Source organism: Anabrus simplex, chromosome 1 (assembly GCF_040414725.1).
Source record: "Anabrus simplex isolate iqAnaSimp1 chromosome 1, ASM4041472v1, whole genome shotgun sequence".
Classification (NCBI taxonomy): Eukaryota; Metazoa; Arthropoda; class Insecta; order Orthoptera; family Tettigoniidae; genus Anabrus; species Anabrus simplex.
Window position 1 is genome coordinate 418409442 of NC_090265.1, and position 17383 is coordinate 418426824.

Sequence of the window (17383 nt, forward strand, 5' to 3'; positions counted from 1 at the left end):
TAAGTGAAATTATAAAACAATTGAAGTACAGTACAGTCCCAGTGAATGACCTCATAACTGCAGAAATGGTAAAACTGGAGGAGAAGTGTTGGAGAATACATGAGATAATTAAGAAGGTATGGGAAACAGGTAAAATGCCAGAGGACTGGACACTAGGAAATAAATGCCCTATACGCATGCAATGCAAGAATTATTGAGGTGTATCCTTGCTGAGTATAGTGCACAAAATCCTCTCTACAGCCATAACAAAGAGAGTTAGTAGTAGAGCAGAAAGAATTATAGGGGTGTACCAAGCTGGTTTCAGACCTGGACGATCGATTACGGACCATAGTTTCACCGCGAGAATGACTCTGGAAAAGACATACAAATACAACGTTCGACTAGGACATCTTTTTATAGATTTTAAACAAGCCTATGACAAAGTAAAGAGATCAGCATTATTGGAAACAATGAAGTGTTTTAAATTCCCACAGCAATTAATAAAATTGACTAAGGGCCGGTTCTACTACCTACTGGTAAAGTAGCGCTTAACTTGCCCTCCGCGTAAAAGGATGTTTCCGTTCTACCACTCCCAGGTAACGCTATCGGCAGCATAAATCGTCGTTACCCGGCGCGCAATTTATCGGCCACTTCGAGGGCCCGATAAGACTACCTGCTGGGCAAGTTTTGAGAGTTGAACATTATTAGCTGTATTTCTGGAGACATACAACTCAAATTAGCTTAGTATACTGAAAAAAGCATTATAGTGTAACAGTGATCGATATTGTATTGCAGGATTTTGAACATTAATGCTTCCTTTCAGTTGCAACGGTCACACCAGCCTCTCGCATTGATAGCATAGGGAACACATTTTATACGCCAAGTTTTTGGGAAGACACTCTAAAAGGATATAAAATCAAAACCTATTTGGAAGTAATTGCAAATGGGATTTTATTTTCTACTTTTTAAGTTTTCAGACACCAGGTATAACTTAGACCTATGTATCCCACTTACTCAAGTTTCCGCGTAGCGTAATGGCTAACGCGCTCAGTTCATAACACGAGGTTTGCAGGTTCGAGTCTTCATTATGACGAATCTTTTTTATTTTCATTATTAGCGTTGTATTAATCTGTATGCCTCTTTACATATGTTCTTTTGTTAATAATATATTTCATTGAAATGTTTAATCACAATATTATGTCTACTACGAAAATGCTCTATATGTGTGCTTACTTATAGAAAGTGATGTTACGATTAATATAGGTAGTATATAGGACTGTCGCCCAGGTAGCAGATTCCCTATCAGATGTTTATATAGTCTTCTTGTAAATCTTGTCAATCTTATGTTAATTTTAAGGACACTTCCTCTAAAGCATTACTTTGTCAATTTTATATATTTTTCATCTAAACAGTGTTATGTGGCTGAAGATGTTGATAATATACGAAACATGTACCACTTTTGACCATTAAAAATTGCCTTAAGCAATCATTGTATCGACTAGGTGGAAAATAAATAAATACTTAATTGTGAATCTATTGAAGTGCGATACGGACCATGAAGCTGATATTATGTAATTCTATCACAGAGCGAGCGACTTGACCAATCTACTACGAGAATAATTTCCAAAAACGCTGCCTTACATAACAGGTTATAACTGGCGTAAGAAAATGTAATCTCGAGATTTTAATCCCAATTAGGTATTTATTTTGAAGCTCATAGATTAAAATCATGAAAGCTTGACATAATCGTTGTCCATAACTCTTAAGACTTGCCTTGTTAGGCTTTCTGATGATAATCAACAGATACAAGCACAGGAAAATAAGACAATCAAAATGAGCTTCATACATCTCACTGTCCACTCGAAAGCGAGAAGTCGCTGAGAATCAGTCTAGCCAACTCCGTATCTCGGTTTCTAGCTCCGAGTAGTTACCCAGCGCTAGTGCGGAGGTGGTTGTATGCAAGGCAAAGTACCAGCTGATTTACACCCCCAGGTAGTTTATCTCCTGGGTAGCTGCCAGCCACTTTACTAGCAGGTGGTAGAACTGGCCCTAAGATGACCCTGGAGAACAGCAGAAGTCAGATAAAAATGCAGGGAAGTCTGTCAAGATCTTTCAGAACCGATGAAGGCCTAAGGCAGGGAGATCCCTTATCACCAGTGTTACTTAATCCCTTAACTGGGTTTGACGCCTAAAGGCATCAACAGCTGTCGCACGATAATTCTAAATGTGTTCTTACATAGGGTTAGCTGCATATAGGCGTCTGGCTATTCTTAATCACTTCTTCCATCTACTATCATAATTTAAAACTAATTCCATTCATATTGGATGCGATTATTGCTGTCCTATTAATTTTTTATCCGGTCTCACGCCAGTCGGGTAGTTCGCGCCTAGGTGGCAGTCCGACAGCTGTCTCGTGTTGCCTCGTACGGTCCATGTCAAATTCTTCGTAAATAATTCATTTGTGTATATGTACATTGGAATTGCTAAATTTGCGAGTTGTTGTTGTTGTTGTCGTCGTCGTTGTTGTTGTCGTTACGATACAGTTGTTCTGCGAACTCCATTGTCCATGTTCCGATAACTTTTTGTAAATTGATCTGTGTATGGTGGTAAACTGTACCGTGTGACGTGAACATGGCTTGGTTAAGAAAGACGTTGAATTATCTGAGAACCCGCCGATGGGAAGTAGGAATCACTCAAGAAAACGTGTTGTGTGCCTCTCAAACCAGAGGCAACGGAAAACTGTCTGCTGCTGTGAGAAATGTGAAGTGGCACGTTGTGCTTGCCCGTGTTTCCGTATTTACCACACTGTGCGCAATCTCTGAATGACCTATGAACCAGAAAATATGTAGAACCTATTGATGCATATCTGAAAACTTGAAAAAAAAAATAATAATAATGAAAGGAATACTTTTTATATTCCCTTTTGTATGAACACAGTGTATATATTTACGGGTTTACAAGAAAACGGTAATAACATAATGCTATTGAATTTCTACTACATCACTAGTAATTTAAATAAATCAAGTAAAATATATTTTCTGTTGAGTATTTACACCTGCCACACGCTACTGTACGCATTCCAAAAGTGCACGTTGCGCTGAATAACTACCCACTGGCTACAATAGAGTAAATTAATATATTATTTTGGGGCCACTTTTTCAATACAAAATGTAAATAGTTTAAATTACATAGGGCCGGGCTGAGTGGCTCAGACGGTTGAGGCGCTGGCCTTCTGACCCCAACTTGGCAGGTTCGATCCTGGCTCAGTCCGATGGTATTTGAAGGTGCTCAAATACGTCAGCCTCGTGTTGGTAGATTTACTGGCACGTAAAAGAACTCCTGCGGGACGAAATTCCGGCACCTCCGAAAACCGTAAAAGTAGTTAGTGAGACGTAAAGCGAATAGCATTATTATTATTATTATTATTATTATTATTATTATTATTATTATTAAATTACATAGGGACTAGTTTCGACCTAGTAATAGGTCATCATCAGCCTGAAGTAAATTAAAGCGTAAATATAGAAGAAAAAATAAACAATGTAAACACAAGTACAGTCTTTTTAAAAGTACAATTGTCGATGCGAAGTAAGATGCTAGAAGAAAGCTCTTCTGCTTCTGGAATCTTGAAGGATGATGGATGTTTCACGAGGCGGAATAACATATATGGAGTTAAATAAAGGTGGATATAAATTTGCAGTTCAATGCGGACCATACAATTGACTCTGAATAAATGACAGTTGTTGTTGTTGTTTGAGTCATCAGTCCATAGACTGGTTTGATGCAGCTCTCCATGCAACCCTATCCTGTGCTAACCTTTTCATTTCTACGTTTGTCATATTCATACCTTGGCCTACCCCTACCGTTCTTACCCCCTACACTTCCTTCAAAAACCAACTGAACAAGTCCTGGGTGTCTTAAGATGTGTCCTATCATTCTAACTCTTCTTCTCGTCAAATTTAGCCAAATTGATCTCCTCTCACCAATTCGATTCAGTATCTCTTCATTCGTGATTCGATCTATCCATCTCACCTTCAGCATTCTTCTGTAACACCACATTTCAAAAGCTTCTATTCTCTTCCTTTCTGAGCCAGTTATTGTCCATGTTTCACTTCCATACAATGCCACGCTCCACACGAACGTCTTCAAAAACATCTTTCTAATTCCGATATCAATGTTTGAAGTGAGCAGATTTCTTTTCTTAAGAAAGCTCTTCCTTGCTTGTGCTAGTCTGCATTTTATGTCCTCCTTACTTCTGCCATCGTTAGTTATTTTACTACCCAAGTAACAATATTCATCTACTTCCTTTAAGACTTCATTTCCTAATCTAATATTTCCCGCGTCACCTGCCTTCGTTCGACTGCACTCCATTACTTTTGTTTTGGACTTATTTATTTTCATCTTGTACTCCTTACCCAAGACTTCATCCATACCATTCAGCAACTTCTCGAGATCTTCTGCAGTCTCAGATAAATGAACAATATCATCGGCATATCTCAAGGTTTTGATTTCTTCTCCTTGGACTGTGATTCCCTTTCCAAATTTCTCTTTGATTTCCCTTACTGCCTGTTCTATGTAAACATTGAAAAGGAGAGGGGGCAAACTGCAGCCTTGCCTCACTCCTTTCTGGATTGCTGCTTCTTTTTCAAAGCCCTCGATTCTTATCACTGCAGACTGATTTTTATACAGATTGTAGATAATTCTTCGTTCTCGGTATCTGATCCCCATCATCTTCAGAATCATAAATAGCTTGGTCCAATCAACATTATCGAATGCCTTTTCTAGATCTACGAATGCCATGTACGTGGGCTTGTCCTTCTTGATTTGATCCTCTAAGATCAGACGTAAAGACAGGATTGCTTCACGTGTTCCTACATTTCTTCTGAAGCCAAATTGATCTTCTTCCAACTCAGCTTCAACTTGTTTTTCCATTCTTCTGTAAATAATACGTGTTAAAATTTTGCAGGCATGAGATACTAAACTAATGGTGCGGTAGTTTTCACACCTGTCAGCACCGGCTTTCTTGGGAATAGGTATAACAACATTCTTCTGAAAATCGGATGGGACTTCTCCTGTCTCATACATCTTGCACACTAAATGAAATAACCTTGCCATGCTGGTTTCTCCTAAGGCAGTCAGTAATTTAGAGGGAATGTCATCAATTCCAGGTGCCTTGTTCCTATTTAGGTCACTCACAGCTCTGTCAAACTCTGACCTCAAAATTGGGTCTCCCATTTCATCAGCATCAACAGCCTTTTCATGTTCCAGAACCAAATTATTTACATCTTTACCTTGATACAACTGTTGGATATGCTCCTGCCATCTTTCTGCTTTGTCTTCTTTCCCTAGAAGTGGTTTTCCATCTGAGCTCTTAATATTCATACATCTAGATTTCCTTTCTCCAAAGGTTTCCTTGATTTTCCTGTATGCAGCATCTACCTTTCCCAGGACCATACAGCCTTCGACATCCTTGCACTTCTCCTTCAGCCATTCTTCCTTAGCTATCTTGCACTTTCTATCCACTTGATTCTTTAATCGCCTGTATTCTTTTCTGCCCTCTTCATTTCTAGCATTCTTGTATTTTCATCGTTCATCAATCAGGTCTAGTATCTCCTGAGTTATCCACTGATTCTTAGTTGATCTTTTCTTCTTTCCTAACATTTCTTCAGCAGCCCTACTGACTTCATTTTTCATGACTCTCCACTCTTCCTCTATAGTCTTTCCTTCAGCCTTTTCATTTAGTCCTTGTGCAACACGTTCCTTGAAACAATCCCTCACACTCTTTTCTTTCAACTTGTCTAGATCCCATCTTTTTGCATTCTTTCCTTTCTTCAATTTCTTCAACTTCATATGTCATTTCATGACCAACAAGTTGTGGTCAGAGTCCACGTCTGCTCCTGGGAAAGTTTTGCAATACAACACCTGGTTTCTGAATCTCTGCCTAATCATAATGAAGTCTATTTGATACCTTCCAGTGTCTCCAGGTCTCGTCCACGTATACAGCCTTCGTTTGTGGTGTTTGAACCAAGTATTGGCAAGGACTAAATTATGATCAGTGCAGAATTCAACCAGCCGACTTCCTCTTTCGTTCCTTTGTCCCAATCCAAATTCTCCTACTGTACTACCTTCTCTTCCTTGGCCTACCACTGCATTCCAGTCTCCCATTACAATTAGATTCTCGTCACCTTTTACATATTGTATTAAATCTTCTATCTCCTCATATATTCTTTCGATTTCTTCATCATCCGCTGAACTAGTAGGCATATAGACCTGCACTATTGTGGTGGGCAAGGAAAACTTGAGGAGGTGAAGGGAGAAAAATAAAGGAAGGAGAAGAAAAGGATTTTTTAATTATTTTTTTTTATGGTGGGGCTGAGGGATGTGGGAATATGGAAGAATCTCACCTACCACCATTTTCTATCTTCAGCTTATTACAACACGCATCAGTTCTCTTATGACAAATATTTTCGTCCACCAGACCAAATATTGTTTATTTCCTTACTGTCATTTATTAAAAAAAAAAAAAACACCTTTTCTTCTCCTTCCTTTATTTTTCTCCCTTCACCTCCTCAAGATTTCCTTTGAACCTTACCTACCACCATTTCTCTCTTCAGCTTATCAGAACACACATAAATTCCCTTATGACATATTTTATTTAAACATTTTCTTCCACCTGACCAAATTTATTTATTTCCTACTGTCATTTATTCAGAATCAATTGTATGGTCCGCATTGAACTGCAAATTTATATCCACCTTTATCTAACTCCATATATGTTATTCCGCCTCGTGAAACATCCATCGTCCTTCAAGATTCCAGAAGCAGAAGAGCTTTCTTCTAGCATCTTACTTCGCATCGACAATTGTACTTTTAAAAAGACTGTACTTGTGTTTACATTTTTTTTTTTTTCTTCGATATTTACGCTTTAATTTACTTCAGGCTGATGATGACCTATTACTAGGTCGAAACTAGTCCCTATGTAATTTAAACTATTTACATTTTGTATTGAAAAGTTGGACCCAAAATAATACATTAATTTACTCTATTGTAATCACAGTTCAATACGGATCTATCATTATGAAACTTGTTTAATTACCCACTGGCTGGTTGACGTTATGAAACTATTCCCTATTTAGGGGGTTAATATAGTGCTGGAGAAAGCTGTTAGATCAATAACTACTAATCCGGGTGGTAATATTTGCAATAGACTGTTCCAAGTTTTGGCTTGTGCAGATGGTGTGGTGATAACTGCTAGAAGTAACGAGGCACAACTGCCTTACTGGAGCTGAAAGATGCAGCTGAGTCTTTGGGTTTAGAGATAAGTGAGGCTAAATCTAAATAGCCTGTATGGTAATGAAGAAAAGTGGAAGGAACACCGAAAAACTCCAAGTGGATGATTACACCTTTGAAGCAGTATATCTTGGCTCAATAATATCAGAAAATAAAGTTGAGACAGGTATTGTAAATCATATTAAGGCTGCCAACACATTCTACAGAGCACTGTACTCTCTTCTGAGAAGTAAAAATTTTAAAACTGACTATCTACAAAACAATAATTAAACCAGTACTTATTTATGAGAGTGAGGCATGGGTATTGACTGAGGCCACAGAGATGAGATTAAATTTGTGAGAAAGGAAAGTACCGAGGAAGATATTTGGACCGGTGAAGGAGGGAGATATATGGAGAATCAGAACAAATGAAGAAATAAGATTATTGTATAAGGAGCCGGACTTGGTGACCTAAGTGAAAATGATACGAATTGGATGGCTGGGTAATGTGCAACGGATGGAGGAGGGAAGACTTCCATGGAAGGCACTGACAGGGCACCCTGGGGGGGAGAGGAAGAAGAGGTCGGCCCCAGATAAAATGGCTAGAGGATGTGGAGACTGATCTGAGGACCGTTGGAGTCGGGAGGTGGCGTAGGCATGCTGAAGATCGGGACGACTGATGAGCTGTGCTCAAGGAGGCCAAGGTCCAAGGACCGTAGAGCCATGGAATAAGTAAGTCATCTCCGTACAAGCCATGAAAGCCATTGGAAGGGTGAAAGGTAAAGGTTTTCGCTATCCTTAACTTTGGCACTTGGTGGGGTAGAGTGGTTAGCTCTATATTCAACATGAGCATTGGAACTTGCTCACTGACTTGGAAGTTTGCTGACCCCAAGTTCTTCCAGCCAGGTGACACTGAGTTGTTAATAGACGCAGAACATTTCTTTTCATTATTGAAACTTGATTGCAGAACTCGATCACCAGATTATCGTATTCTTAAAGACACTGAACTAGGATGGATTATTGGTGGATACTACCACCTGAGGGAAGAAAAATGTCTTACTCAAATCACATGTTTCTTGAAGTCAGAGGACAGGTTAGACACCCAGCTACAGCAGTTCTGGGAAATAGAAGAGCTTATATCCCCAGTCATGGCAAGAGGAGAGAGCCACAGAAAGGCACTTTACAGAGAATACCACTAGGGATGCTACAGGTGGATTTATAGTTCGCTTACCCCCCAAGCAGAAACCTGAGGTTCTGGCAGACTCCTTCAATCATGCCATGTCAAGACTAACTCAACTAGAACTGCATCTCAGTAGGCAGCCCTCACTTAAGCACAAGTGCTGTAACTTTCATCGCGAGTAAGAGGCCATGGGACAAGTGGTTAAGGTCAGGGAATGAAGGTTGAGGCTATTATCTACCCCATCATCCAGTTTTTAAGCTTAGTAGCTTGCCTACAAAAACAAGGGTTGTATTTTGATGCATCTGCTAAAATATCTGACAGTATTTCATTGAATGATATATTAATGGTTGGAACGACAATACAAGACATTTTTAATGTCTTTGTGAAACCAAGCCCAACATTCAGCTTGCAAAACTTTTAAGAGGCCCTCCTCAAAAATAGTCCAATCTAATAGGAACCTTCTGCAAAAGTATTGAACATATTTTTTATGACTTTTTTTCCTTCAGAAAATTGATTGATAATTGTATAGAAACACCTTATGATTTTAACAAACGCTAACCTATACTTTGTGTTACTACATACACCATTAAGATTTTTCAACTATAGTCCATTAACGACAGATCTCAGTTTAACACCACAGTGTATTTTCATACATGTAAAATGTGTGTTATGGATGCTGTATATATTTATAATGGTGTTTTTTTGATTAGACTCAATTGGTTTAGAGGAGGTGACTAAAACTAAAGAAATATTAAAATTTACCTGTGATAACAATGCCATTTACAGTAAGATACAAAAGTTGAAAACTAGAGAAGCAGCTGGAATTGATAAGGTTTCGGGCGATATACTAAAGACAATGGGTTGGGGTATAGTACCATATCTGAAGTACTTATTTGATCATTGTTTGCATGAAGGAGCTGTACCAAATGAATGGAGAGTAGTTGTAGTAGCCCTTGTGTATAAAGGTAAGGGTGATAGACATAAAACTGAAAATTACAGGCCGATAAGTTTGACATGTGCTGCATGTAAGCTTTGGGAAGACATTCTTTCTGATTATAATATTAGACATCTTTGCAAAATTAATAACTGGTTCGATAGAAGGCAGTTCAGGTTTAGGAAAGGTTATTCCACTGAAGCTCAACTTAAAGGATTCTAGCAAGGTCAGATGTCTTGGATTCAGGAGGTCAAAGGGACTCTAATGCAATTGACCTGTCTAAAGCATTTGATAGGGTGGATCATGGGAGACTACTGGCAAAAATGAGTGCAATTGGACTAGACAAAAAAATGCCCGAATGGCTTGCTATATTTCTAGAAAATAGATCTCAGAGAATTAGAGTAGGCGAAGCTTTATCTGACCCTGTAATAATTAAGACGGGAATTCCTCAAGGCAGTATTATTTTCTTAAATATATAAATTATATGAGTAAAGAAGTGGAATCAGAGATGAGGCCTTTTGCAGATGAAGTTATTCTGTACAGAGTCATAGTTAAGTTACAAGATTGTGAGCAACTTCAAAACGACTGCGATAATGTGAGATGGACAACAGGCAATGGTATGATGATAAACAGGGTTAAAAGTCAGGTTGTGAGTTTCACAAATAGGGAAAGTCCTCTGTTTCAATTATTGCATTGATGGGGTGAAAGTTCCTTATGGTGATCACTATAAGTATCTAGGTGTTATTATAAGGAAAGATCTTCATTGGGGTAATCACATAAATGGGATTGTAAATAAAGGGTACAGATTTCTGCACATGGTTATGAGGGTATTTAGGAGTTGTTGAAAGGATGTAAAGGAGAGGGCATATAAGGCTCTGGTATGATCCCAACTAGAGTATGATTCCTGTGTATGGGACACTCCACCAAGATTACTTGATTCAAGAATTGGAAAAAATCCAAAGAAAAGCAGCTCAATTTGTTCTTGGTGATTTCCGACAAAAGAGTAGCATTACAAAAATGTTGCGAAGTTTGGGCTGGGAAAACTTGGGATAAAGGAAGACGAGCTTCTCGAGTAAGTGGTATGTTCTGAGCTGTCACCGGAGAGATGGCGTGGAATGACATTAGTGGACGAATAAGTTTGATTGGTCTTTAAAAGTAGGGAAGATCACAATATGAATATAAAGTTGGAATTCAAGAGGACAAATTGGGGCAAATATTTGTTTATAAGGAGGGGAGTTAGGGTTTGGAATAACTTACCCAGGGAGATTCTCAATAACTTTGCAATTTCTTTGCAATCATTTAAGAAAAGGCTGGAAGGCTAGGAAAACAACAGATAGGGAATCTGCCACCTGGGCAACTGCCCTAAATGGAGATCGGTAGTGATTCGATTCGAGAAGAGCACTGAGGTTGGTAAGGAGCGAGTTAGTTACGCGGTATTGACTGTGTAGTTGTAAATTTCATCTGTCGGGTGATCCAAGCACCACCATTCTAAATGCACCAAGCTCGATAGCTGTAGTTGCTTAAGTGCGGCCAGTATTCACTATTTGCGAGAAGTGGGTTCGAACCCCACTGTCGGCAGCCCTGAAAGTGGCTTTCCGAAGCTTCCCATTTTCATACCAGGAATATGCTGGGGCTGTGCCTTAATTAAGGAATGGCCGCTTCCTTCCCACTCCTAGCCCTTTCCTGTCCCATCGTACCAAAAAAACCCATTTGTGTCGGTGTGACGTAAAGCAACTTGTACAAAAAAAACTAGATGCATACATAATAATGTGATAAATTTTGATCAGAGCACATAGACAGGACCAGATACCAAGAATATTCAGTGTCTTTCAAAGTTTAAATATATCTTGTTCTCTTTTCCTTTTTATGAACCTTGATTTTCTCCAATGAGAAACGGTGGAAATCTCGTAAAAGTACCATAACACTTGATAAGAACTGGACTCAGTATACCTAGACTGCGGTACAAGCATAAAATAGCTATGTTTAGCGAAAAGGTAGATCAGTCATGTACAGTATTTATTTGTTGCCTGTGTGTTATTAGGCTTTAAATCAGAGCGTACTTGTCTTGTGTTGAGTGAGTTGGTTGTATATTGCATAGTATTTGTACATTTTATCATATTCGTACTGCACAGAAGTTGTTACTGAAGATCTTGGTGTTGTGGTCTGCAGTGATGTCATGGAATAACTAGAACTGGTTAAAAAATTCTGTGTTTAATTTGTGCTTGGTTTTGTTATTTAACTCTTCTTTCTTAAGAGCTTTTTAATTTTACCACATTTTGACCGCATTTAATTTTTACCATTGTTTTTGTGAGTGATACGACAGCACAGTAGGAACCCCGTGTTGCATGGGGAAATTTATTAAATGCATTCGTCACCCCTCAGGCCATAAAAAATATGATTTTTCTATTTTCTCCCCCAATTTGCCTTATACTCCAATGCTGAAGTTTTTTATCTGTCGTAGTTTACCTCTGATTCCATACAAACGAAAAATAGCCCCTGAAAATCCCCCATACCCTTATGTTCATAAAAATATTTTGCAGCTCAATTTCTTCCGCTTTTTATCTTGAACTTAAATACTGAATTTCACAAATTTGTGTGCCGCTGTTTACCCGCAATGGTGTTGAGCAGAGCCGTTTGATATAGCAACCCTATTGTCATAAGAGTATTACTGTTTTCCTAACATGGAATGAACTATAGTATAATTACCACTAATTGATTCTTCCTCCATTTCGTTGTTGGTTGATGTTTTCATTACCTTTGGTTTACATAGTGCTTAGCATCAGGTACCCATCCCCTAGCACAATCGCTCCTTTACTGCTTTTGTGGCTTGTGGAAAATTATTCCAGTTCATCAGAATACCCTTCGGTGTGACAAATGGAGTAGCAGTATTCTCGAGAGTAATTGTTGAGATCATTCAAGCTGAAGGTCTCAAGGATACCTATGCTTACCTAGATGATGTTACAGTATGTGGAGTAAACCAAGATGAACACGATGTGAACCCTAACAAGTTCTTTACATTGGCTGCCAGGTCTAATCTAACAATCAACTCTGAGAAAAGCAACATCTCACAAAAATTCATCAAACTCTTGGGATATACAATCGGTAATAAGACGATCAGGCCTGGTCGTGATAGATTGAAACCGCTCAGAGATTATCCTATTCCAAGACCACCAATTTCTTAGGAGAGCTCTTGATTGTTCGCACATTATTCGCCCCTCGTGTGATGAATCTGTTGATTCGTCATCCTGGGGCTTCATTATTTTCATTTTCTTCTTCACAGTCACTTTCATACAGATCAGGATCCGAGTAGTTGACAAGTTCCATAATTATCTGTTCACTTATGCTTGAGCTGTATGCACACATAGGATTTCCTTTACTTATACTAGGTCCGGGATCCATATCTCAGTATACATTATCAGTCGACTGCTTGAGAGATGATTGCATACCGTTGACTCATTACACTTACATTATAAGTCTGTGAAGTCATAATCCGTCACTAGAACACGCGTATCAATTTGAGCTTATCTAACCGGAGCACGCAAGGAGTATATATGTCAGCAATTAGGTAAGATCTAGACGAGTGCACTTCGCTACGAAACATTGTCCCTATCGATCAGTAAAACCACCTATCGATAGTAAAGGAAATCCACAACACATTAAAGCAACAACTAATTCAATAACTTGAATAGCTATTGAGTGACTGAATTTCAAATTTTATGCTAGTAGCATCACTCACAGCGGCACTCAGGCGCATGCCACGTGGTAATAATATTACTACTGGTGGGCGCATAGTGTTAATGAATCCCTCAGGATGAAATCTCTGACTTAAATGTCTGGAATATGGGTTAGCATATTCTTATGTGTAATAAATTCTCTGAATGTATGCATCATCTTTCGCCTATCCAAATGATTTATTAGGTTATTAATCACTAAAATTAATGCCTTAAAAGGTACTCTCTAATTCAATTCCGCACTTAATTTAATCAAAATCATTAACTTGCATTTATTCCCTAATATATGAAATACATTTTACCATGAGGAAGCAGCATAACCCTCTTCTGTCTCCAACAGACAGAAGGCAGGATCCACAACTCTCCCCTACTTCCCTTCCCCTCTCCATGGAACAGAGTTCATTGTCCACAGAAACTTTCCATTCACCCCATTATGACCACAGTCCGGAAGCAGGGATTGAAGGCAATAGACTACACTTTAGCGTTTTAGATAAGTACAGAAACTTTTCTATATTTAATATGGTGACGGTTGAATACTAATATAATCATTATTTGTTGATACTTTTTCATATCACCGACTCTCAAACATTGACAAGTTTATGCTATGAAAACAATATTGTACATATATATGCATGATATAAAGTTAGCCTTCCTGGGGCCATGATTGTTAAGGGGGTGAAGTCTAAACGGTCTGACACCGTGGTTAGTTGGTTCGTGTCCTGTTGGTCGAGAAAAATTTTGCCATCAGAATGTTGGCTGGCAGGGTAGGAGAGGTGGTGGCATACAGTTTCTAATCACTAGATTGCGCGCCAAAAGCCTGGATTAAATTCCAAACCTCCCTGCGGTGTTCATATGGAGTGTGGCATATGATACTGGTGATGGTTATTCATCCCTTGGTTGGAGATGATGTGCCTTGAGCAGATCCCTTGGTGCTATCCGACAAGAGTAGGTTATGTGCTGGCACTGGATTTCACCCTTCCTCTTTCTACTATCATATATCACATCATCCCTTTCATCTCATCAACTCTTGTGATTAGGTTGATATCAGGAAGGGCATTTGTCCATAAACACCCGCCATGACGGATTCATATCACCTCATACCTGACTCCATAGAGAAACGCGAGAAGGGTTGGACAAACAAACATATGCATGATAAAAAGTGATCTGGTAGAATCTGACTATGTGCTTGTAGAACAAAACGTCATTCTTTTTGTAATAGTGTATATCTTTTTGTAGGTATGTTATAGTGTTATATGTTATAATTAGTGTTTTTGACAGACTGAAAAGCCTTAAAGTTACATTTCTCAAAGATGTCAACTGCTATGGGTTTTTCGTACCTTCTACAGTTTTCTCACACTTACTGCAGCAATACGAAACCAGTACTGATTATTGTGGATTTCCCAGTATCAAAATGCTGTAATATATTCTCCATTTCTTATGCAAACATGAAAAATAAAATATATTTGTTTCATGGATTGGAGACTTACCATTAGAAAATGGTTGGTCAGAATATGATGAGATAGCAATATATAACAGCAAGCGTAGCATTGTTTGATGAATGCAAATTCCCATCATGTTTGCTCAGTTTCTGTTCTACCACCCCTGATTTAGTAATGAGTTGCCTGTGCTGGTTATTATTCCTATTGCCTGCTTTTGTTGTAAATTTATGACATGTAGTGCTAGAATTTATTTTGGTGAAGTGAAAAACATCATTAAGTAAAATAACAGAATGTCTTGAAGATCCGACTGACTGTGGACAGTGACGATTTTCAGGTAGTATATGGAAGAGTTTTCATGCCTAGGACCATGAAAAGTTTTACTGAAGCATGCATGTGTTTTGTGAAATGTGCATGTGTTTCTTCAGATAAATCTGGAGGATGCGATTACTGTCCATGCCATGTGGAATCAGGTGCATCAAAGAGCCGTGCAAGATGGGCTCGTCTTTTTTACTGTGAAAAGTGACTATAATAGTATTACACGGGATGAATGTTGGAATAATTGAATGTACCTTCCCTTATCTGCAACAGGTCATATCACGATAGGCAACCACCTTGAAGGTTGGTTGACATCTCTATTTTCTATACAAGGAGCGTAAGGTTGCAGCTTTTGTTTTAATATTGAATGCTCACAAAAGTATGTTAGAATGCAAGAAATATTGACTCTATATTTAAATATTTCAGCTGAATGTACAAATATTTTAATTTACTTTCAGGTGGAGGGAGGGAGTTGGATTTGGAAGCAATAATAGATGGCACCATGCAGGGACAGTATACTCTGTTACAGTGCCGAACAGTTCGGATTGGATCTTACAAGGTTGTTCCAAGAGAACGGGTCATTTTGTCAAACATAGGAGTAAAACTGTCTGTGCCTTCAATTGAAGATGGTGAGTCTAGGTTTGGTTTTAAAAAAATAATTGAAGTATGATGCTTAGCCAGAATGATTTTAAATATATAATAGTGGCTGAATATACAGACAGAATGCTGAAAAGCATGAAGTTCATAATGAAGTGTATAAGCTTAGTAAAATGTTAAGGCGTTTTAACAAGGGAGAAGGAAAAATAACGTGTTAAATGGCAAAATGTACAATTGAATACACAAATAAAAACTAACGGAGATAAAGGAACACTTCTTTTTTTTTCCTGCATGTTTTCATTTTACGTCATATATATACGGGTACAGTGAAAGCAGTATCCGCTGTTCCTGAAGATGGGAGGAGAGTATTAAAAGGTGTGAAAAAACATGAGACAACAAATATGAGAACATTTGCAATGGGGTTCATAAAAGCAGACTAACTGGCAGACAAAACTGGCCTTCCCTGGGGCTGCTTTCTTCCCGAAGGTGCAGTCCACCTTTCCAAGTTCAGGAATACAGGGCCTTTTCTCATTAATGCACACTTTTCCCAACCTGCCTCCTGTGGCAAGGGCTCTTACCTGTGTTGGATATCACCTTCCATTCCCAAAGGATGACCAAGAACATTTTCAGGGTTGGGAATAATGTGATTGTACTATGCGGTAATGGAAAGTCTTAAGTTCCCAATGAGGGAATTTCATTTTTCACATCAATAAATAAAGTGTAAGGCTTTTCAGGCATTAACTAGATGGTAATAGCAATAAGCAAGGTATTTTTATATAGATTTAATAGGATAGGGCTTAGAATATACAACGTATTAAACAAGATAACTTTTTAACCCATTGAAGACTAGTCCCGGAGATCTCTATATTATTGTAGCCAGTGGTTGTGGACGGGTCCCGGAAATCTCCTACATACTGGCTTAGTTCCCAACTTGTTGCGCTGTCTGTTCACTAGAGTTTGAACTATTTGCCATCATATCATGCCATATCTAATATTCACAGATGATCTGATCCGGGGAGAAAATGAAGCTGAAGTACAGGAGAAGCTAAATCTTTGGTATGGCAAGTTTAAAGAATATGGACTAAGCATCAGTAAAACAAAAAACTGTTGAAATAGCTATGAACAAGAAAGAGAGATTTTCAAAGTTTTTTTTAATGGAGGGAACTCTGTTTCAATCTGTTTCTAACTTCAGATACCTTGGAAGTATCATTTCAAAAGATAACACAATGAACCAGTTCTTAATGGGATTTCAAAAGCTTCTCAATTTTATTTTCAAGTGAGAAATCTATTCTGGGATGATAAAATACTCCAGAAAGCAAAATTGACCACGTTTCATACCTACTTCATTCCAGTTCTCACCTATGGACTCGAAACATTTATCCTACATCTCAAGGCTAATAGTAAAATCCAGTCAACAGAAATGAAATTTATTAGAGAAATGAACCAAAAGACCAGGCAAGACAAGATTAGAAATGAAGCAAAGAGGAAGGAGGCTGACATCAAAATACCTGTTACTGAGCTTTTAAGAAGATGCAGGCTACAATGGTTTGGACATGTTATGAGGATGGGCAGAACGAGATCAGCAAAGAAGTACTTTGACAAAGAAGTAAAAGGGGAGAGGACAGTATGGAGGCCAAGAAATTGATGGATAGACCCAGTAAAATTGGAGGTCAGTAAGAGGAATGTCATATGGGAGAAGATAGAGGAACAGAAACTATACTTTGACAGGAAGAAGTGGCGAATGCTTGTACACGACACCCAAGAAACTGGAGCTTGAAAGTGATGATGGTGGTGGTGGTGGTGATGATGATGATGATGATGATGATGCAGTAGCAGGATCATTGATGTTAGTACGGATATGTTTTTCCACTTTTACGATCATTGTAACCATGAAAACAACCTATACACACGAGCGATCTTACACATGCCCCTAGAGACA

General features: G+C 38.5%; 1 protein-coding gene across 2 annotated transcripts in view; it reads left to right on the forward strand.

Annotated features, from left to right (window-relative positions):
• LOC136856885 (uncharacterized) overlaps positions 1-17383 on the forward strand; it is a 518885-nt gene that overhangs the window by 371590 nt on the left and 129912 nt on the right. For both annotated transcript variants that reach the window (XM_067135106.2, XM_067135104.2), the window contains one exon: positions 15306-15476. In XM_067135106.2, the coding sequence (XP_066991207.2) occupies positions 15306-15476 (171 nt within the window). The remainder of the gene's footprint in view (positions 1-15305; positions 15477-17383) is intronic.